This window comes from Narcine bancroftii, chromosome 5 (assembly GCF_036971445.1).
Source record: "Narcine bancroftii isolate sNarBan1 chromosome 5, sNarBan1.hap1, whole genome shotgun sequence".
Classification (NCBI taxonomy): domain Eukaryota; kingdom Metazoa; phylum Chordata; class Chondrichthyes; order Torpediniformes; family Narcinidae; genus Narcine; species Narcine bancroftii.
This window is the reverse complement of record NC_091473.1, coordinates 153529162-153551415: the sequence shown is the minus strand read 5'-3', so window position 1 is coordinate 153551415 and position 22254 is coordinate 153529162. Positions and strand designations below refer to the sequence as shown.

Sequence of the window (22254 nt, the reverse complement as noted above, 5' to 3'; positions counted from 1 at the left end):
CCTCTAAATCTTGTGCTCATCATCTACTTACCCATCTCTTCCGCCCCCGTCCCTGCTCTGATTTTTCATTGAGCAGAACAAGGCTGTTTGGCCCACAAAGTCACCGCTGACCATCATTCACTCAACTCCATTGATTCTCCCCACACCCATTTTATTTTCACATTCCCATCAGCTGCCCCCCGCTCCCCCCAGATTCTACCCTTCTCCCTTGGACTAAGGGGGCAGTTTATAGCAGTTCATTAACTGGAAGATTGGGGGAGGTATCTGAAGCATCTGGGGGAAGCCCACAAGGAAAACATGCAAACTCCACAGCAACAGCACCAAGGGTGGGGATTGATCCCAGGTCTCTGTGAGGCAGTCTCTCCACCTGCTGATGCACTCATGATAAATTATGATAATTAGTTTCACGTGTACTGTGATACACTGAAAAGTTTTGTGCTATCCAAGCACGTCAACCAATTCTTAAGTACAGCAAATTGTGGAAAAATAAAACCCAAGTTCAAGACCTAGTGCGAGGCCTGTTCCAGGCTCGGGTTTCATGAGATCAGGCAATCATCCTTAATCTATTTTTGTGACTTCCCTAGGGTTCTGACCAGACTGAAGGACAGAAACAGAATTGCCCCTGGTTGTTTGTGACCCATGACAAGTGTCGGAAGGAAGATGTGGTATGATAACCTTCCCTGTCCTCGCGTGGCCTGGATCCACTTAATTCAAAGGTTCCAAATTCTGAGTTTGTTTGGGGCTATCCTGGGTCACTATTGTAGCTAACCACTACAAATAAACACACACTCAGTGTGGCAGGTTAAGCTTACTCACTTTATTAGGGCTGGAAAGGCTGCTTTTATACTGTTTAAGTTCTCGCGGGTTTTTTGCTGATTGACTGAGTCATCAATATGAATGACCATAGCGGGTGGGAACATCCATGCATATGAATGCCCTTCTTCCCCAGCCTGTTTCTGCTGAGTTAGCTGGGCAGCTTGACCAACACCATTTTAGGGCTGTTGGTCTAATGCTGCCCCAGCTTCTACCCCCGTCGGTTCGTTGTCCTAGGAGTCACTTTAGCGATCTCTGCATCTACTGCTGTGTGATGTGCTGGCCCGATCTCCGCAATTGTGGGCCGCCACATGACCCCGCCGACCCCCAGAACAGGCGTTACTGTCTATAGTGTCCGTAGGTATAGTCCCCAAAGTCTTCTGTGGTCTGCCTCTGCGTCAAGGTGTTGGTGTCTCCACGGGATCTGCTGGGTCTGTTTGGGCAGGCTTGAATCTATCTGTAGTGAAGACCTTTGGTTTACCACCGATTTCCAGCTCGAAGGTGGCTCCATTGTTCCGGATGATTTGAAAGGGACCTTCTGCAGTGGGAAATGGTGGGGTCCTCTGCGTACAAACATGTACTCACAGTCCTTGAGTTCTTTGGGGATGTTGGACTTGGCTTGTCCATGTCTGGAGGGTGGGATCGGAGCCAGGTTACCGACCTTTTCACGCAGCCTGTCCAGGAAGGTGGTTGTCTCCTCCTGCTGTCCTCTGGTCTTTGGAACAAAATCCCTGGGAACCGTGAGTGGGGCTCCATAGACGAGTTCAGCGGAGGAAGAAAGTAGAGAGTAGTAGTGGAAGGAAAGTATTCTGCCTGGAGGTCGGTGGCTAGTGGAGGGGCCGCAGGGATCTGTTCTGGGACCCCTGCTCTTTGTGATTTTTATAAATGACCTGGATGAAGAGGTGGAAGGATTGGTCAGAAAAGTTTGCAGATGATACGAAGATTGGAGGAGTTGTGGATGGAGCTGAAGGTTGTTGAAGGTTATAACAGGATGCAGATTTGGATGGAAAAGTGGCAGATGGATTTCAATCTGGATAAGTGTGGCGTGATGCATTTTGGAAGGACAAACCAGAAGCTGAGTACAGGGTTAATGGTCAATTACTTAAGACTGTGGATGAATAGGGGGACCTTGGGGTCCAAATTCATACATCCCTCAAGTTTGCCGCACAGGTTGATAGGATAGTTAAGAAGGCCTATGGGATGTTGGGTTTCATTAATAGGGAGATTGAGTTCAAGAGTTGAGAGGTCATGTTGCAACTCTACAAATCTCTGGTGAGACCACACTTAGAGTATTGTGTTCATTTCTGGTCACCTCATTATAGGAAAGATGTGGAAGCTATGGAGAGGGTGCAGAGGAGATTTACCAGGATGTTGGCTGGATTGGGAAAGAAGTCTTATGAGGCAAGGTTAGCAGAGCTGGGACTTTTTCTCTTTGGACTGAGAAGGATGAGAGGAGACTTAATGGAGGTCCACAAGATTATGAGAGGCATAGATAGGGTGGACGCCATCACCTGTTTCCTAGGGCAGGATCAATAAACATCAGAGTACAATCCCCTTCCATCTGTTGTCTGGTCATTGTGTCTCCTGCCATTTGAATGGTTTCTTATATAATAAAATTTGACCCCTCTATCGCAGCATCTGTTGTAAAGACAGCTTCAGCTTCGCACATCTCCATGTGATAGGCGTCCCCCACTGCTCCCTCCTCTTCACTGTGTGATGGATATTGGAGGGAAACACGTGTCCAGACATGTTGTTTTGGCACGTGACCTCTGCTTCTCTTTTAGAAAAGCAAAATCCTGCAAATGCTGAAGCACTTGGGGACAGATCAGGGAACATCTGTGGCCTGGGGAAGAGTTCCCATCTCGGTCGACCTCCTTCACTGTCTGGTTTCTGACACTTTACGCTTTTGTGGCCCATAGGTTGCAGGGTTGCAGAAATCTCAAGACAACGCAGTGTTTAAATTTGAACCTTTTGTTCTGCATGTCCAGTGCAGGGAGGTGGAAGGTGCACAACTCCTGGTAAGGAGACATTGGATTGCATTTCCGTCATGCCTCGTGTTTTGGTGTTTCATCGTCTGAGGTGAATAGCAGCTTATCATTGTGTAATGTGGAAATTCCCACGGAAATCTCATAAACTTAATCTTCATTGCTAATTTAGATGACTGATAAATATTGGCCACGAGAATTAGAGAAGCAAATGCTTTGGGAGATAGTTGCAGCATTGAAATTCCTTTATTGTCATGTCATAAAACAGGTGTAATATTACACCAAATCAACTTTAGGCTCCTGCAAGGCAGACAGATTTTCCCCTTTGTCAGAGAAAGAGAAGCAAAAGAGAGTCCCTTCAGAGTCACCGAGTATCTGTGGATTCACCTCCAGCGCTCCTGCAGCTACAGAAACACCTCTTCAAACCATTGGCAACCCGAGCTCCAGATCCGGATTGGTGGTTTTAACTTAACAAATATCGACTTGACTGTGTCAGTGCCAAGGACTGATGCTGTGGAGCCGTGCTCAGGAAACCTTTCACAATGCGTGTAGATGGTCTGACGAGAGAGGGGGCAACATTTGATCTCACCTCGGATCACAAGGCAGGGCAAGAGGGGAGCACTGTGGGGCCACTTCCCAAAATTCTATTAGCTTTAAGTAGTTGTGATCCATGTGGATGACTTTTTCCCCCAAGACCTAAATGGTTAACCCGATTTACATTGGTTGGGAGTTAGTGCAGGGGATAGAAGAGTTGAGAGTGGTGGGTGCATGGATAGCACTGCAAGCAATGCAGGTGGAGGCAGGTTCAGTGGGATCTTTTACAAGACTATTAGATCGAGAACTGAGAAAAATTGAGTTCATTTGTTCACACTTAAATTGGTGATGTAGTGCACAGTGAGGAAGTATAATTAAGTTCACAACAGGATCTGGATTAGATGATGGGCCAAGGTATGGCCATGGAATTTAACTGACCATTGTAATAAGTCAAAAGAGGGAGGTGAATGGTTGGGTCTTGGAGGGTATTGTAGAACAGGAACGTCAAGAGGTACTGGTGCCTCGTTCTTTGAAAGTGGCAACTCAGCTGGACATGGTGATGAGGAGGTGTTTGACACATTGCCCTTCATTGAGGGGGATATAGAATGCAAAAGTTTGGACCTCATGATTCAGCCATGCAAGGTGTTGGTTCTGGTCACCCAGCTGTTGGGAATTGTAAGGGGTGCTGAGGAGATTCACCAGGATGTTGCTGAGACAGGGGGTTGAGTTGTAGGGAGAGGTTGGATAGGCTGGGTCTTTATTTCCTGGAGTGAAGGATGCTGAGGGGTGATCTTGTAGAGGTTTATTATAGGGGAATTGATAAAGTGAATGCTCCCAGTCTTTATCCCAGGGCAGAGTATTCCAGAACTCAGTTTAAGGTAGTGGTTCTCAACCTTCCCTTCCCAGTCATTTCCCACTTTAAGTATTCCCTATGCCATCGGTGCTCTGTGTAAGGGATTGCTTAAGGTGGGATGTGGGTGAAAAGAAAAAGTTTGAAAACCACTGTTTTTATCGTCCCTCATTGACTCGTTATGTGCAGGGTTTCATAACTCCAAAGGAAATGGGCCAATGACAATTTTTCTCAAGCCAAATATTTCAGTAACAATTGGGTCTAGAGCAGTGATTCTCACATCCCACCTTAAGCAATCCCTTACTAATCTCTGAGCACCGATGGTCTAGGGATTACTTAAAGTGGGGTGTGAGTGGAAAGAAAAAGGTTGAGAAACCACTGGTTTAAGGTGAGAGGGGAAATGTTTAAGGAGGACCTGAGGGCCACTTTTTACACTCGGAGAGTGGTCCATATCTGGAATGAGTGGTCAGAGGATGCTACAGAAAGTGGCACAATTTTTATGTTCAAAGGGTGTATTTAAGGCAGAGACTGACAGGTTCTTGATTAGCCAGGGCATCAAAGGTTATGGGGAGAAGGACGGGCAGTGGGGCTGAGTGGGGAAATGGATCAGCTCATGATTGAATGGTGGGGCAGTCTTGATGGGCTGAATGGCCTATTTCTGCTCCAATGTCTTGTGGGCAGATTTCTGGTTAGGAGGGCTTAGAAGGATATGGACCAAATTGTACTAGCCCTGAATGCCAATTTGGTCAGCATGGATGAATTGGGCTGAGGGTCTGTTCTTGCTGTGTGACTCTGGGATGACTCGAGATTCAATTTATTGTCATATAATTAAAAATAATGACATATCACATGAAATTACTTTTGTCTGCTGTAAGGCAGAAAGATTTGCCATCGGCAGAAAAAATCCCCGGCGTCTCTTACAATTAGAGAAAGAGGCAAAAGAAAGTTCCGTCAGAGTCTCTGAGTGTCTGTGGATTTGCCTCCAGCGCTCGCATAGCTGCACAAACTCCTGTTCGATCCATTGGCAACCCGAGCACCAGACCAAACCTCTGATACAATCAGGAGTCCTTCAGCACCTCAACACCCTCTCGCATCCCGGTTCAAAGACCTGGTACCTCTTCAGACAGTCTCAGCAGACCACAGTCTGGTGCGAGTCCCTTAACCCCAGTCTCCAGTAGCCCACAGCCTGCATGACTTCCTCGCCTTGAGTTGCCAACAGCCCACTACCTTGTGGGTCCTTTAGCTACAGAACCTCTCACTGGTCCGCTGCCATGGTCACCATCCCATGGGCTATCTCCTCTGCTTCTCCTTCTCAGATGGGGGTTTTCTCCCTGTTTTCTGGTGCCTTGGGTCAGTCCTCCACTTTCCCAGAGTCTGCAACCCTTCATCGCCACTACCGACCATAGCCACCACCATCTTGAGTCTAAATCGCGCAGTCGTAGGATTTTAAATCAAAATACTGGGGAGGCAGAAGGTACAAACTTTGCACAGACATCAGCAGAGGTTGGTATTGAACCCTGCAAGGGCAGGGTGGTGTCGTTTACACTGTGATTATACTGCTCCAAGAGTAGGTGAAGTCAGTGTGGGGCAGAGATGATTTCTAACTCGTGTGGTATTGGGTTCCAGCATTCTATCGCCATAAACTCTGGCTTCAGGAACTCGGGTATTACAATTGGAAAGAAGGGGAAAATAATGATGGTAAGTTGATCTTGTCTTGGTTCAAGAGTTAATGCTTGATTTTTATACCGCGTTCTCTACAGTTAAAGTTCAACCGATTGGTAACAGGGTGTGCCCAAACTCGTCTTCCCCGATGGGTTCCACGTTAACAATCAGCTGTTGCCTTCACGATTATCACTGTGTGTCTGCACTGCCTGCTTGAACCCCAAGCCACAGCTGCCCCTTCCCCAGGCTTGATGTAGCCCTGAGGGGTTGGGTCCCATCTTGCTGCAGCAGATCCTTTAGTTCAAGACCATTTATTAGCATCTGCAATGGTGTTTCTCTGGACCATGGTGTGCATACATACACTGAACTCACTTGTCAGACGGACAGATAGGAGGTTTGTGGGACGAGATTGGGGATCCAGGTTGGTCTGTTGCCTCCCTGGTGCTAGGGTCCGGGATGTCTCTGATCGAGTTCACAGAATTCTGCAAGGGGAAGGTGAGCAGCCATAAGTCGTGGTCCATGTGGGGACCAATGACTTAGTTAGAAGTGGGGATGAGGACCTGAAACAGGAATACATAGAATTAGGCAGGAAGTTAAAAAAACAAGACCTCTAAGGTAGTAATCTCTGGATTGCTGCCCGTGCCACGCGCTAGAGAGGGTAGAAATAGGAGGATGTGGAGGATGAATGTGTGGCTAAAGAGCTGGTGCAGGGGGCAGGGGATAAGATTTTTGGATCATTGGGATCTCTTCTGGGGAAGGTCGGACCTGTACAAAAGGGACGGACTCCACTTGAACTGGAGGGAGAGCAATATTCTGGCAAGCAGATTTGCTAGAGCTGTGGGGGAGGGTTTAAACTAGTTTGGCAGGGGGGTGGGGAGCAGAGTTTGCGAGCAGTGTCTAGGGTGCATGGCCACCTAGTGAAGAATGATAAAGATAACAAAGGAAGGAAGGAGGTTAAGGTAAAAGGTAGAATAGGGAATATATATGTGAGGGTCATTCTCTGAAATGCATGTATTTTAATGCAAGAAGCATAGTGAACAAGGTAGATGAGCTTAGAGCATGCATTGGCACTGGAATCATAATGTTGTGGCAATTAGTGAGACCTGGTTACAGGACGGGCAGGACTGGCAACTTAATATTCCAGGATACATTTGTTTTAGATGTGATAGAACAGGGGGTAAAAAAGAGGGAGGAGTTGCTCTGCTTGTTAGGGAGAACATTACTGCCATGAGGTGGCAGGATGGTATGGAGGGATCGACCAGTGAGGCTGCTTGGGTGGAATTGAGGGGTGGAGGAGGCATGAGGGTACTAATAGGGGTGTATTATAGACCACCAAATGGGCCAAGGGAATTAGAGGAACAAATTTGTAGGGAGATAACGTATATGTGTGAGAATCATAGGGTAGTGATCATGGGAGATTTTAACTTCCCACACATTGATTGGGATACCCATACAGTAAGAGGGCTGGATGGGCTAGAGTTCGTTAAATGTGTGTGCAAGATAGTTTTCTTAATCAATACGTAGAGGAACCGACTCAGGATGGTGTAATTCTGGATCTCCTGTTAGGGAACGAGATAGGTCAGGAGTCTGAGGTTAATGTTGGAGAACCAATTGGGTCTAGTGATCACAACTCTATTAGTTTTAGGGTAGCTTTAGGGAAGAGCAAAGAAGGGCCTAAAGTTGAGGTTCTGGATTGGAGAAAAGCAAATTTCGAAGGAATGAGAATGGCTTTGGGGAGTATTGAGTGGGACATGATTTTTTCAAGAAAGGATGTAAATGAAAAATGGAGAATATTCAAAGAAGAAATTTTGAGAGTACAGAGTAGATATGTCCCAGTGAGGATCAAAGGAAAGGCTTTAGTAAAGCTTTTGACAAAGTTCCCCACAGAAGGTTAGGAAAAAAAGTGGAGGCATTAGGTATAAATAAGGAGGTAATGCAATGGATTCAGCAATGGTTGGATGGGAGGTGTCAGAGAGTAGTGGTGGAAAATTGTTTGTCCAATTGGAGGCTGGTGATTAGTGGAGTTCCTCAGGGATTGGTCCTGGGTCCACTTTTGTTCGTGAAATATATTAACGATCTGGATGTAGGGGTGGAGAATCTTCATGGATATTTTCTAAAATTGATTTGGTGCGTAGATACCACCAAATACCTGTAAACCTGGAGGATGTGCCCAAGATCGCCATCATAACACCATTCAGCCTCTTCGAATTTCTGAGAATGCCTTCTGGGCTCAAAAATGCTGCTCAAACATTCTAGCAACGGATGGATGCAGTGGGGCATGGCATGGACTTCCTTATCGTATACTTGGAAGACTCCCACAAAGAGCACCTGCAGCATCTGCATTTACTCTGCCGTTATCAACAGGAGTTCAGGCTGTGAACCTTGCCAAGTGCAAATGTGGACAGTCCTCTATCGAGTTCTTGGGACATCAGATCAGCAGCCAGGGTGGAAGCCATCCTCAAATTTGCGAGCCCCAATACCATCAAAGACTCCAGGAATTTGTAGGGATGGTCAATTTCTATTGCTGCTTTCTACCCTCTGCAGCTCATATTATGAAACCTTTCTCTGACCTCATGTCCAACAATGTCAAAGAACTTGAGTGGACAAAGGAGACAATTGTAACATTCCAGCAGACCAAAGACACCCCAGCAAAGGCAACATTGCTTGTCCATCCACCAATGAATGCACCAACTGCCTTGACGATAGACGCATCCAACGCGGTAATAGGCGGGGTCTTGGAACAGTACACCAATGGACAGTCGAAGCCTCTAGCATTTTTTAGTAGGCCTCTCCACCCTCTGGAAACAAAATACAGCACATTCAAAAGGGAACTGAACTGCTGGCGCTGTACCTAGCAGTCAGACAATTCCACTATTTTTTGGAAGGCAGTTTTTACTGACCACGAACCACTAACGTTCACCTTCGTGAAGGCATCAGATCCCTGGTCAGCCTGCCAGCAATGCCACCTATCTTGCATATCTGAGTTTTCAACCAGGATTAAACATATCTCCAATAATAGTAACGTGGTGGCTGATGCCCTGACCTGGTCCTTCGTTCAAGCAGTACGTGCCTTCTCTCCGGGTGTAGACTACATGGTGCTCACCAAAGCTCAGTGACAGAACAACAAATTCCCAGCTTATAAAACTGTTGTCACAAGCTTGCAATTTGAAGATGTAGCCTTTGGGCCACAAGATACCCCTCTTCTGTGTGTTGTTTCTACAGGTCAGCCTTGCCCTATCATCCCTGCTGCGTGGGATCCTACACATGTCAAATGTCTGGATAGTACTGCAGTTTGCAGCGTTCGATGATGGCCTGGGTTTTCTGTTACATGTTTCACGTCCCGATGGGGGAAGCACACGGATCCACCAAGAAACACCGGCCGGAATGTCTATCCCAGACATATAAAAGGCTGTCTCGGTGGCCAGTCGCAGCAGCCATTAGCGATGGCTGGCCTTGGTTTTTCCCTGAAACAGGGAGGTTGGCAGCGGCAAGCTTCTGTACCCCATCGTTGATGGTAGAAACTCCTGGCCGACTGGCAGTCAGACAACGGATTTGATCGACCCTGCTGCCAGTCTAATGTTGGAGTTGCACAGTCCTGCTGTTGTGAGCGGGATCTGGGGACCTGTCCTACGAGTGTCACGCTTTCTTGCTTAGCTCGCCATAATGTCAGTACAAGCTGCGACTCTCTGTGGGCCACTAAAATCCTCATCGTCCAGCAACATGTGGATATCTTCTGGCAACTGCACCAAGAAAGCCTGCTCGAATATGAGGCAGGGCCTATGCCCTTCTGCTAGTGGCAGCATTTCATTCGAGCGTAGAAGGGGTCCTGTCTCCCAAACCATCCAAGTGAAATAAAAGGGCCGCTCGCAGACTCTTGAGTGCCATATACTTGCCCACCTCCAGAAACTCGGCATGCCAGCTCTTGATCCAGGGCCCTTACTACATAGTAGAACTGTGAGGAATTGGATGTTATCTGCCTCAACTGGAATGGGGCTTCTGCATGGTCAAACCATACACGTGGTCGAAGAGTCATGGCATCGAAGAAAAACTTTCAATGTTGGGGTCCAAATATTGTTCGGACCATTGGGGTCATCAATGTAGTGAAGTATTCTATACTGAGCTAACATAGACCATGGTGTACATGTTGTGGAATCCCTGTACACGTTGTCCAGTTGATGTATACACTGGGAAGTTGATTTACACAGTGTGGAGATTAGTGCAAGACTGACACCTCCAGGATTGCATGCAGGGCTTATATACATCACTGCTTCTGTCACATGGACAGGAAGTAACATCATCAGATTAAAAACCTGTGTTGGATGCAGGTCAATCTCCCACGTTTTTCCACAGCATGTCCGCCATTTCAGGAGCCGGTTCGCTTGCTGGTAAGTGGGTCGCCACGTGATAATAATTTACAGAATTTATATAAGCTTAATTATACCCCTCTAATATAAAAAAAGAAAGATTTACAGAATTGGAAAGATCTGCCGATTACATTAGTGGGAAAAGTAAATTGTATAAAAGTGAAGGTAATGGCAAGATTACAATATATTTTTCAATCATTGCCTATTGTACTAACTACAAATTTCTTTAAATTATTATGTGATTGTATAAGACAATTTCTATGGAATAACAAAGTACCAAAAATTGCACTGGAAAAGTAAACATGGGACTATAAATTGGGAGGACTTAGACTCCTCGATTTTAAGAAGTTTTATCTATCAGCACAAACAAGATTTCTATCATCTTTCTTTGAAGAAAACGCCCCCCCCCCCCCTCGTGGATTCGATTAGGACTGAATTTAATAAAAGAGGAGACAACGAAGGACTTGATTTATAAGTGGAATGTCAAGTCAATAACAAAAAAATCGGACAATCCTATATTAATACATATGGCAAGAAATACATGAATGTATCAGGAAAAATGCAGGTGCATTACTGAGGATACTTGTGTAAAAATGCACTACTGCCTATGAATCTGGGCAACAAAATATTGAATTCATGGTTCAACAAAGGAATAAGATATGTTGACTATTGTTATATGGAAGGATCTTATGTCTTTGAAGAGATAATTATGGAGTAGTTAATGGGACTTCTGCTTTCTCTGGTTAGATCGTTCAAATGACCCCAGCTGAAATTAGTGAGATGGAACGGACGATTTGGCTGGGGAACACTCCTAAATTCCTAACAAGGATAGCGGGTGGCCTTCACTGGCTTTATCTTGTGGGCAGTTTCATTGAAATAAGTAATAAACTAACTAAATTCCCAATTTAGTTTGTTAAAATAGCTTTAGCTGTTGCTAGGAAATGTATTGCGATGACTTGGAACTCTGACTCCCGATGGAAGACGGAGATGAACAGTTGTAAGCATCTGGAAAAGAAATCACATACAATCTAAAGAACAAATATATATACTTATCAAAATGTGACAACCATATCTAGACTATGTAGGGGCCCAAATACAAATTTAAAAATTATAAAGATGGTTTTTAAAAAATAATAATAAATGCTATGTTATAAAAATAAGTGACCTCCCCAATGAGGACGTTTTTAACAACCCAACTAAGCCCTGACGATGTATGGTTTTATACTGTAAGGGGGTTTAGTGGTGGTGTGTGGGAAGGGGTTGTTTTGTTTTGTAAGAAAAAGTTATATAATATACTGTGGCGGTCCCTCGCGGTGCCTCACAAAATGAAGGACGAACATGGCGATCCAGCAGGCTGCATGAGGCCCGCAGTGCTGCCCTCCAATTGGCCACAACTAAAGGAGCTGAACTGGCCTATCAAGGAAAACAGATCGCAAATGCACCCATCAGCACTGAGGGGGCTTTGACCACGGCCCTCAGCTTGAGAATAAAAACAGGGCTGTGAGCCCAATAAAGCTCAGTGTTAACTATACTGTGTCGTTCTTTCTGGGAACAGGGTGATCTTTCTGCGCCAACCTGCATACAGCTAGAACCCCTCCTGTGCTACAGGCTCCGCAGAGCCGTAGCTTGTAGCAGCCAGATACAGTATGTAAATTTTAATGTTGATCTGTATATTTTAAAAAAAAAACGAAAATAAAATATTCAACAAAAAGTACATGTATTGCTTGTGAGGTTCAACCACAGTGATCCAAGCTGGCTCTGAAGGACCATTGGTTGTCATCAGGGAAAGGAGTCCTCATGGATCATGTCGTTTTCCCACCCTGGCTCTATTAGTGATTTGTGTGCATTCCACAACGACTGCCTGACTGTCTTTGTTGTTTTCTCTCAATCCCATCTCTAGGCTGTTCGCAGCACCCACTGCCTGGAGGTCCCTCTATGCCATCAAGGGGCAGTGTTGGTGAGTGAAGAGTACATTGATTATCTTGTACAAGTAGCCAATCGCAAAATGGAGGAAAACCAGAGGAGGATAGAAAGGTAGGTCCACAACCCCTTCCAACAATGCGTTTCTCCTGGGTATGCAGGAATGTGATGTGATGTATTTTGGGAGCACCTGGGGCTCAGACATGCACCATGAATGGTGAGGTCCAGGGACTAGAGAGGGGCGGGCAGCTAACTACGAATCCGAAGACCATTGAAGGTGGTAACACGAATAACAGGGTTGAGAAGGTGTGTGGGGTGCTGGTCTATGTACTTTAAAAATTCAGGGAAATGATGCTCCCATTTTCTCTGACATTGACCTGATGTGAGCTTGGTGGGGGACAGTGCAGTTCTACTCGGCACACCGTCGGCAAGATGCGAACGTGCTGGAAAGGGCAGAATTTCTACTTACTGGTCATGTGAACTGGACTCAAGGAAAGATGCATATACAAAAGAGAAATGCAAACAAACTGCAATACAGAAAATAAATATTTAATAATAATGCATAGAGACCTTAAATGAGTCCCTGGTTGAGTTTGTCATTGAGGAGTCTGAGGGTGGAGGGTAGCAGCTGTTCCTGAACTTGGTGGTGCGAGTCTCGTGGCACCGAGACCTCTTTCCTGAGAATAGAGCGTGTGCTGAGTGGTGTGGATCCTTGATGATTGTTGCTGCTCTCTGACAGCAACGTTCCCTATGCATGTTTTCGGTGGTGGGGAGGGTTTTGTGATGGACTGGGCTGTGTTTTTCAATTTTGAGGATAGACTGGGTCTGTTTTCCAGGGGTGGAGGAAGGTAAGAGTGTGATGCAGTAAAATCCCTGGTGTGCAGTCCCTATGGGGATTGTTAGATGCTGGATAAGTATTTTCTGGTTACTTGAGACTTGCTCTTACAATACCTAATTAAAATCAAGGATCAGTTGGCAACTGTTCTCCAAAGGGACCAGAGACATAAGTAATGTATCTTTACTTCATACGGATGCTGCGAGACTGGCTGAGTTCCTCCAGCATCTCTGTGTGCTTTTTGCTCTGCAATGTCGACAGGAATCTTGAGTATTTAAATGCATGAACAGCATTGTAGAAACGAGAGTGTGTCTGGCCATTCGAGCATGCGGGTTCAGAGCGGGTCTGAAATTTGTCCCATTCCCTTCTCTTTCCTCAGCCCTTTTGGCTCTCCCTTGCCCAGTGTCTCCTCTGCTATTGAACCTGTCCAACGTTCAGGCCCTACACCAACGGTGTGCCGGTGCCAACTCCCCTCCTCTCCACCTTCTGATATGTATCTTCATTCTTCTCTCTGACTCAGCATCTCACCCAACCTTGCCACTTGAAGCAGCCCTTCATTTGCATCTTGGCTTCCAGGTTTCACACTCTCCTTCAATCCATCATGGACTCTGCTGACCCTCCTGAGGAGCCTACCGGGAAGACCGTTGAGGATGCGGCCGTCTACATTCGCAGGAGGCGACAGGGAGCTGCCAAGAGGCAGCAGAGACGCCACCAGCCAATGACTCCCAGTGATGGTGACGGTAAAGGAGACCTGCTGCTCTTGATGGATCCTTCGTGATCTCAGCTTGTACCTACGGATTCCGATAGCCCTGGTCTGCTATCGGAATCTCCACTGCATGGCAACCAATAGCCAGATGTAACCTTCCTGCCGCAGCTGGATAACGATCACCACTTCACTGCTGGACTGGGAGTGGGGGTATGGGGAGAGGGTCTGCAAGGGGCCGGATGGGGAGCATGCAGCTGGATGGGGGTTGTCTGGATGGGGGTTGTCTGGATGGGGGTTGTCTGGATGGGGGTTGTCTGGATGGGGGTTGTCTGGATGGGGTGTTGTCTGGATGGGGGTAGGTGTGGGTGGGGGGGAGTGAGTGCAGATGGTTCTGGGTGGGGGGAAAGAGCAGGACGGGGGTGCTGGGGGTTCCTTCCACAGCTGGATAATGATCACCACTTCACTGCTGGGCAGGGAGGAGGCATCTGTGAATACTTTGATACAGTGGGTTTTATCTCTGGCTTCATAATGTTAGCTGGATTATAACGAGCATATTTATTTTGCGAATTGTCTGAAAATGTGGTGAAGGGAATACAAGGTGTAAAGTTCAAACACCGCCTGCGCTGCCTTTGTCTTGTGTTTTTATTTGTCATGAGTGCTACGGAGCTGACAGCGGAGAAAATTAGCAGCTCAAGGAAAGGTCCATAAAACGATCTTCAGGGCTTTCAAAGAGCTGGAACATGTTCAGTGGGCTGAAGGGCCTCCTCTGGTTCAACACCGTTAACTGGTGTGTCTCAACATTAGAGACAAGAGCAGGAGTCGGCTGTCGAGCCTGATCAGCCATTCAGTAAGATCGCGGCTGATCTGCCCTTGGACTCACCTCCACTTCCCTGGCCATTCCCCAACTAGACAAAACTGTCTTAAATATATTTAATGAAGCAGCTTCTGATTCCTTGGCCAGGGATTCCCACAGATTCACTACCCTCTGGGAGAAGCAGTTCCTCCTAATCTCCACCCTAAATCTACCCCCCTGAACCTTCAGGCTATGTCCCCTAGTTCTAGTCTGTGGAACAGATTTCCTGCTTCTATCTATCCCTTTCATAATTTTACATTTCTATAAGATCCCCTCTCATTCTTTGGAACTCCAATGAGTACAGACTATTCTCCTCATAGGCTAGCCCCCTCACTTAAATTTAATTTAAGTCTCTCATCTCTGAAATCAACCTGGTGAACCTCCTCTGCACCACCTCCAAAGCCAGTATATCCTCCAAGGAGACCAGAACTGGACGTAGTTCTCCAGATGTGGCCTGACCTGGGCCTTGAACAGTCGCAGCAGAACCTTCCCGCTCCTAAATTCCATCCCTCCAGAAAGGGCAACATTCCATTTGCCTTCTTGATTACCTGTCGTATCTGCAAGGCAGCCTTTTGTAATTCATGCACAAGCACTCCCAGGTCTCTACATAACAGCATGCTGTGATCTGTCTTCATTGAAACAATAACCTGATCTATTATTTATTTCTCCCAAGCTGGGTGACCTCACACTGTAGTCCATCGGCCAGACCCTTATCCAGTCACTTAACATCTCCATATTTCTCTGCAGAGTCTGCACAATTTGCTTTTCCACTCCATTTAGTGTCTTCTGCAAACTTAGATATGTTACACTCTGTCTCCTCTTCCAGATCGTGAATCTAAATGGTGAACAGTTGCGGGTCCAGCACTGACCCATGCCGCACCCCGCTCACCATTGATTGCCAACCAAAGAAACACCCATTTATCCCAGCTCTCTGCCTTCCATCGATTAACCAATCTTCTATCGTTCCCTATTACCCCCAGCCCCATGCATCTGGCACCTTATCAAACACCTTCTGAAAATCGAAGTACGCAGCATCCACCTCTTCCTCTCTATACACTGCACCCATTATGTCAGCACCATTTGTTTAACAGGACCTTCCCTTCCTGAATCCCTACTGCATCTGTCAGATGGAACCATTTCTATCCAGATGACTTGCTATTCTTTAATGATGGCTGCAATCATTTTCCTGATGACAGATGCCAATTGGCCTATAGTTTCCTGAGGTCTGCCAACCCCCACCACCACCTTTTTTAAAACAGTGCTGTGACATTTGCTGTCTTCCAATCTGCCGGGACCTGTCCAGAGAATTTTGGTAAATTACTACAAATGGATTTGCTATCCTCTGCCATTTCTTTCAGTCCCCTGGGACACATTCCATGGGGCCATGGCACTTGTCTACTTTCAGACCCATCAGTTTTCCCTGCAGTTCCTTTGGGGTGGTAGTGATTGTATCGAGGTTCTCGCCTCCCATTGCATCTCTCTTTGACAGGTTAGACACGTCCTCCACCATGAAGACTGACACAAAAATGTTGTTCAAAGGCTTGGCTGTTTCTGCATTACCCAATATAAGAACATTATAGCACAGTACAGGCCTTTCGGCCCACAATGTTGTGCTGACCTATATAACCCTTCTCAACAATCTAACCCTTTCCCAACCTCATTCCCATAACCCTCTATTTTTTTTCCATCCATGGGCCTGTCTAAGAGTCTCTTCAGTCCCCCCTAATGTTCCAGCCTCCACCACCATCTCTGGCAAGACATTCCAGACCCCCAAAACTCTGTGTTTAAAATACTTACTCCTGATGTCTCCCCTAAACTTCCCTCCCTTCACTTTGTACACGTCCTCTGGTGTTTGCTACTCCTGCCCTGTTCGATCCTGGTCTCCGGTGCTATCTGCGGGGAGTTTGCATGTTCTTCCAGTGACTGTGCCTCCCGTGTCCCAAAGGATGGCAGGTTAGACACACACACTTCCTACGTTTCAGGATACCTTGGCCAACTATGCCACCCAAATCAGATGGAGTAAGTCAGAGCATGTGTGCAGAGGGTAGTGGGGAGTGCTTCACCTCTGACCTCTGCTTGGACATTAGAGGTTCAGTGAGTTCTACATTGCACAGGGGGGAGAGGGTGGACAGAACGAAGGGAATATCTCTGATGGGACGAAGCCAAAGGAAGCTGAATGACTACAGGGGAGAGGTGCTGTTAGAGAGAGCTGGTGAAGGATGTCGTGCCTGGGGAAGCTGTAAAGGAGCTGGAAGGCAGGGGTGGAAATGTCCAGGTGATCAGAAAGCATCAGCACAGGGCCAGGCCCTTCGCCCCACTGTGTCTGTGCAGAACACGGTGCATGGTGTATATCCCTCCGTTCCTCGAATGTTCATGTGTCTCTGTAAGTGCGATTAAACTTTGCTACCGTACCTGCTTCCTCCACTTTCCCAGTAGATCTCCTTTAAACTCCCCTCCCCCCACCTCACCTTAAACCCAACACCCTCCACATCTCCACCCTGAGAAAAAGATTTATAAAACTTTATAAAACCAGCCCCTTGCTGGTCTGCCTTCACCACTCCAGAGGAAACAATCGAAGTGTGTGCCACCTCTCCTTTAAATATAGCTTAGACGGCCTCAGCCAGACAAAGAGAACATGTGGTTCCGACAGTGTAGATCCAAAACTTGTACAGTTTACAAAATGCAATTTAACTAAACTTTTATACACCTGCAACATGACTTGCCAACTGTCAATGACCCCACGATGAAGGTCAGCTTAGTTTATACCCTTTCTCCCACCCTTCCTAGCTGTGAGACTACTATCTGGAATCTACAGACCTGCGCCTCGAGATCTCTCTGCGCATCATTGGTTTTACAGGTCCTGCCGTTAACAGTACAATTGTCTCTCAAACTGCATCCACTCACTATCTTCCTGCGCCTCGAGACCTCTCTGCACGTCATTGGTTTTACAGGCCCTGCTGTTAACAGTACACTTGTCTCTCAAACTGCATCCACTCACTATCGTCATCAACCTCTGGGACATGGGAGGACACCAAAGCCCCCGGGGAAGCCCACGCAATCACAGGGAGAATGTGAAAACTCCACATAGACAGTTCCGGAGGGTGAGATCAAACTGGGGTCTATGGAGCCATGAGTTAGCGGCACTAACCACTGTGCCATATGTGCAGACTGGTCAGTCAGATGTTATTGAAGTTATAAGGCCAAGAGGAAGTGTTAAGAGGAGAGTGCTGCGGCAAGAATCACTCAGTAACCTGACGTTGCAGAATGGATATGCAGAGACGCTGCAAAGGACAAGGCTCTGTGGACGGTTGGGGTGGCCCTCAGTACTGTGCCAGCAATGGCGAGGAGTGGAAGCCTTTTGTAACCACGTTGTCTGGCAACTGTGGGCTTCTCAGGCAGTTTCAGTTGGATTCAGTCAAGATCATCTGATATGTCTGCCTTCTTCCACAAACAGGCTTCCCCTCTACCACCATCAACTTAACCCTCTCCCACATCTCCATTTTCCACACATCTGCCCTGGTCCCCCTCTGCCCCCAGATGTAACAAATACAGGATTCCCCTTATCCTCACCTACCACCCTACCAGCCTTTGTATCCAACACATTATTCTGCAAAATTTCTGCCACCTACAACAGGATCCCACTACCAGATACATCCTTCCCTCTCTGCCTTCTGTAGGGTCCACTCCCTCTGTGACTCCCTGGTCTTTCAAGTGGAGCAACATTTCACTTTGAGTATCCGAGAGAGTGACAGGGATCTCCCAGTGGCTGACTATTTCACTTCTTTGTCACACTCCCATACTCACATGTCTGTTGATGGACTCGTGTATGATCCCACTAAGACCACCCATAAACTGGAACAACACCATTTGATTTTCCGCCTTGGCCCTCTCCAGCCGAATGGCATTAACATCGACCTCCAGTTTCTGCTAACCATTCTCCCTCCCTTCCCTTTCCCCTGTCTCCTTTCCTCCAGCTCTCCCTCTCCACCCCCTTCCCTCTCCATTCACAGACCCATCCCTCCTCCCCGTGTTTGCTGCTGTGCCCTCCCTCCCTTCTCCACCTATTACCTCCTGCCTTTGTGACCAAGCTCCTCCCCCACCCCCCCTTACCCTTTTGTTCGGATGCCTGCCGACACTTTTCCAGACCTTGATGAAGGGCTCAAGCCAGAAATCTTGGTTCTGTACCATTATCTTTGCTACATATTTTCTATTTGACCTGTTGAGTTTCTCCAGCATTGTGGTTTCAGCTTCTCTTACAGACTGGATCCTGCCTTTGCTCACCGCTGACCTGGCAGGTGTGGCTTCTCAAGTCATCTGCAGTGTGAGACTGATGTCCCGGCTGCCAACCCAACCAATTAGGAGCCATGTTTGTTTCTTTCTTCCTGAGAATGGATGTTTTTTCAATGCAAACTTGAGATTTGATGGTCCAGTAACATTCAACAATCCCACCTCTCTTCCCATATCTGTCACAGGAGAGTTGGTGCAGATGATTAGTATCAGAAACGCCTTTCGCTGCATTCACTTTGGTTCCATGGTGTATACACCGCAGAGGCTGCTGGCCGTACACTGCGAACTTTGTTACAGTCGCCCTCTTTAATCTCATTGTTCTTTCTGGCAAAGTCTCCGGAACGAACACAGAAGCAGGCCCTTCGGCCCATCATAGGAACATAGGAAGTAGGAACAGTAGTCGGCCAAAAATGGCCCATCGAGCCTGCTCCGCCACTCAATACGATCATGGACGATCTAATTTATGACCTAACTCCACCTACCTGCCTTCTCCCCATATCCCCTAATTCCTCTATCATGTAAAAATGTATCTACCCGAATTTTAAATATGTTTAATGAGGCAGCCTCCACCACTTCCCTGGATAGAGAATTCCAAACATTCACTACTCTCTGGGAAAAACTATTTTTCCTCATCTCTGTCCTAAATCTACTCCCCCGAATCTTGAGACTGTCCTCTCGTTTTAGTTTCCCCGGCCAGCTCAAAAAACCTTCCTACATCTATCCTATCCATACCTTTCATAATCCTATATGTTTCTATAAGATCTCCTCTCATTCTTCTGAACTCGAGCAAATACAATCCTAGACGATTTAATCTTTCATCGTAAGTCAACCCCTTCATCCCAGGGATCAACCTAGTAAACCTCCTCTGGATTGTCTCCAAAGCCAGTATATCCTTCCTCAAATATGGAGACCAGAACTGGACCCAGTACTCCAGGTGCGGTCTCACCAGTACCTTATACAGTTGCAACATGACCTCCCTGTCCTGAATTCAATTCCTCTAGCGATGAAGGCCAACCCTTTTGCCCATCCACACTGACCTAGTTAGGCTGCACGAGGCCCGTGTCCCATGCCTATAGATGCTCCCTAACCTGCTGAGTCCCTCAGTGTGTGCTCAGGATTCCGGTGTCCGGACTTATTTGTGTTTCCCTGCCTGCCTGAATATCTCTTAAATGTAGGGATTGTCCCTACCACGTCTGACAACGTGTTCCAGATTGGAATTTTGTTCCATCTTCTCTATAGTCGCAGAGCATGGAAACAGGCCTTTCAGCCCAGAGTCCGTGCTCTCCATCACCCATCCATTCATATTGGTCCCGACACTGATCCCACTCTATTCTCCCCACATTCCTATCACCCACATACTGGGGGAGTCATTTACGGTGACCAATTAACCTGGGGGTGAACCCACACAGTCACAGGGAGAATGTGCAGACTTCACACTGACAGCGCTGGAGGAAATGATTGAACCCGGGGCTGTGAGGGCAGCAGTTCTATAACTAGAAGAATCTCCTCCCAGACCCTGGTATGGTGTAGAAGGGAACTTGCCATTAATGGTGACAACAAAGAGTATAAAGGAGGAGGTTTCGGAACACTGGCTGGTCCATAGCTGGGGAACTGAGTGCAGTTCTGGTCACCGCATTACAGGAAGGATGTGACTTCGCTGGGTAGGGTGCAGAGGAGATTCCCCAGAATGCTGCCAGATGTGGAATGTTTCAGTGATGAGGAGAGGGTGGGTTAGTCGTGCTTGGAGTAGATGATGTTGGGATCTGGAACACACTGCTGGAGGGGGAAGGGGGTTGGGATCTGGAACGCGCTGGCGGTGGGGGAAGGGGGTTGGGATCTGGAATGCACACCACAGATTCATCTCCCTCTGGCTGAAGAAACTCCTTATCTCTGTTCCAAAGGGAATTCCTTTTTGTCAAAGGCTGTGCCCTCTGGCTCTGGGCTCTGCCTCCACTGAAAAAGTCTCCACATCCTCTCTCTCCAGCCCTTTCAATATCTGGTATGTTTTCCCCATCATCCTTCTAAACTCCAGCGAGTACAGGCCCAGAGCTGTCTTAAACACGCCTCATACTTTAACCTCTCATCCCCAGGATTATTCTCGTAAACCTCCTCTGGACCCTCTCCAACACCAGCACATCCTTCCTTAGATATGGGGCCCAAAACTGCTCACAATATTCCAACGGTGGTCTGACCAATGCCTTGTAAAACCTCAGCTTTACATCCTTGCTTTTATTTTCTAGTTCTCTTGAAATGAATGCTAATATAGCTTTGTCTCCTATGAATGCCGTGACCAGCTGAGTTCCTCCAGCATTTCTGTGTGTTTTTACTAACATTACATTTATCTTCCTTACTACCGATCAGACTGCCATTTAGCCTTTAGGGAATCTTGCATGAGAACTCCCAATTCCCTTTGGACCTACGCTTTCCGAACTCATTTCTCATTTAGAAATAGGCTATTTCTTTATTCCTTCTGCCAAACTGCATTATCACACAGTTCCCAATGCTGTATTCCATCTGCCATTTCATTCCCCATTACCCCAACTTGTCCGTCCCCCTGCAGACTCGCTGCTTCCTCAACATTCCACGTCCCTCCACCTGTCTTTGTATCATCCACAGACTTGGCCACAAAACCATCAATTCCGTCATCTAAATCATTTACACACATTGGGGAAAGTAGCGGACCCGGCACTGACCCCTGCAGAACATCACTGGCCACCAGCAGCCAGAAAAGGCCCCATTTATTCCCACTCTTCACCTTCCCCCAGTCAGTCCATCTTCTATAGCATATTTAACTGCCTCGTACAGCAAAGGACTTCAGCACAGTTAGTGCAACACCATTACAGCGCTAGCTATTGGGACCAGGATTCGAATCCTGCGCCGTCTGTAAGGAGTTTGTACCTTCTCCCCGTTTCTACATGGGTTTCCTTGGGGGCTTCAGTTTCCTCCCACCATTTGTAACATACTGGGGGTTGTAGGTTAATTAGGTTCAATTGGGCAGCATGGACTTATGGGCTAAAATGGCCCATATTATTGTGCTGTACGTCTGAATTTAACATTTAAATTTTCCTTTGTCTGTCCTGCTCGTTACTTCCTCAAATAACTCCCAAGATATTTGTCAGGCAAGATCTCCCCTGAAGGAAACCATGCTGACCCGTCTATTTTATCTTGTACTTTCAGATGCTCTGAAACCTCATCCTGAACACTGGAGTTTAGAATCGTGCCCAACCACTGAAGTTAGGTGTATAAATTCCTGGCTCTTGCCTCTCTCCCTTCTTAAGGACTGGAGTGACATTTGCAATTTTCCAGTCCTCTGATACCATTCCCGACTCTAGTATTTCCTGAATGATCACCACTAATGTGTTCATTCAGACCCTAGAGAGTGGTTCAACCAGTCTAGGTGACTTACCCACCCTCAGCTTCCCACGCACCTTGTCCTTGAAGCAAC

The 22254-nt window shown here is 46.9% G+C and overlaps 1 protein-coding gene across 5 annotated transcripts in view; it reads left to right on the top strand.

The window, feature by feature from the left end:
* tyw3 (tRNA-yW synthesizing protein 3 homolog (S. cerevisiae)) overlaps window positions 1–22254 on the top strand; it is a 92771-nt gene that overhangs the window by 1291 nt on the left and 69226 nt on the right. For 2 of the 5 annotated variants that reach the window (XM_069939424.1, XM_069939428.1), the window contains exons 2-5: window positions 585–665; window positions 2733–2831; window positions 5809–5880; window positions 12109–12242. In XM_069939424.1, the coding sequence (XP_069795525.1) occupies window positions 585–665; window positions 2733–2831; window positions 5809–5880; window positions 12109–12242 (386 nt within the window). Of the gene's footprint in view, window positions 1–584; window positions 666–2732; window positions 2832–5808; window positions 5881–12108; window positions 12243–13483; window positions 13886–21986; window positions 22089–22254 lie in introns of those variants that run through there. The other 3 variants (XM_069939427.1, XM_069939423.1, XM_069939425.1) reach the window with 3 other exon arrangements.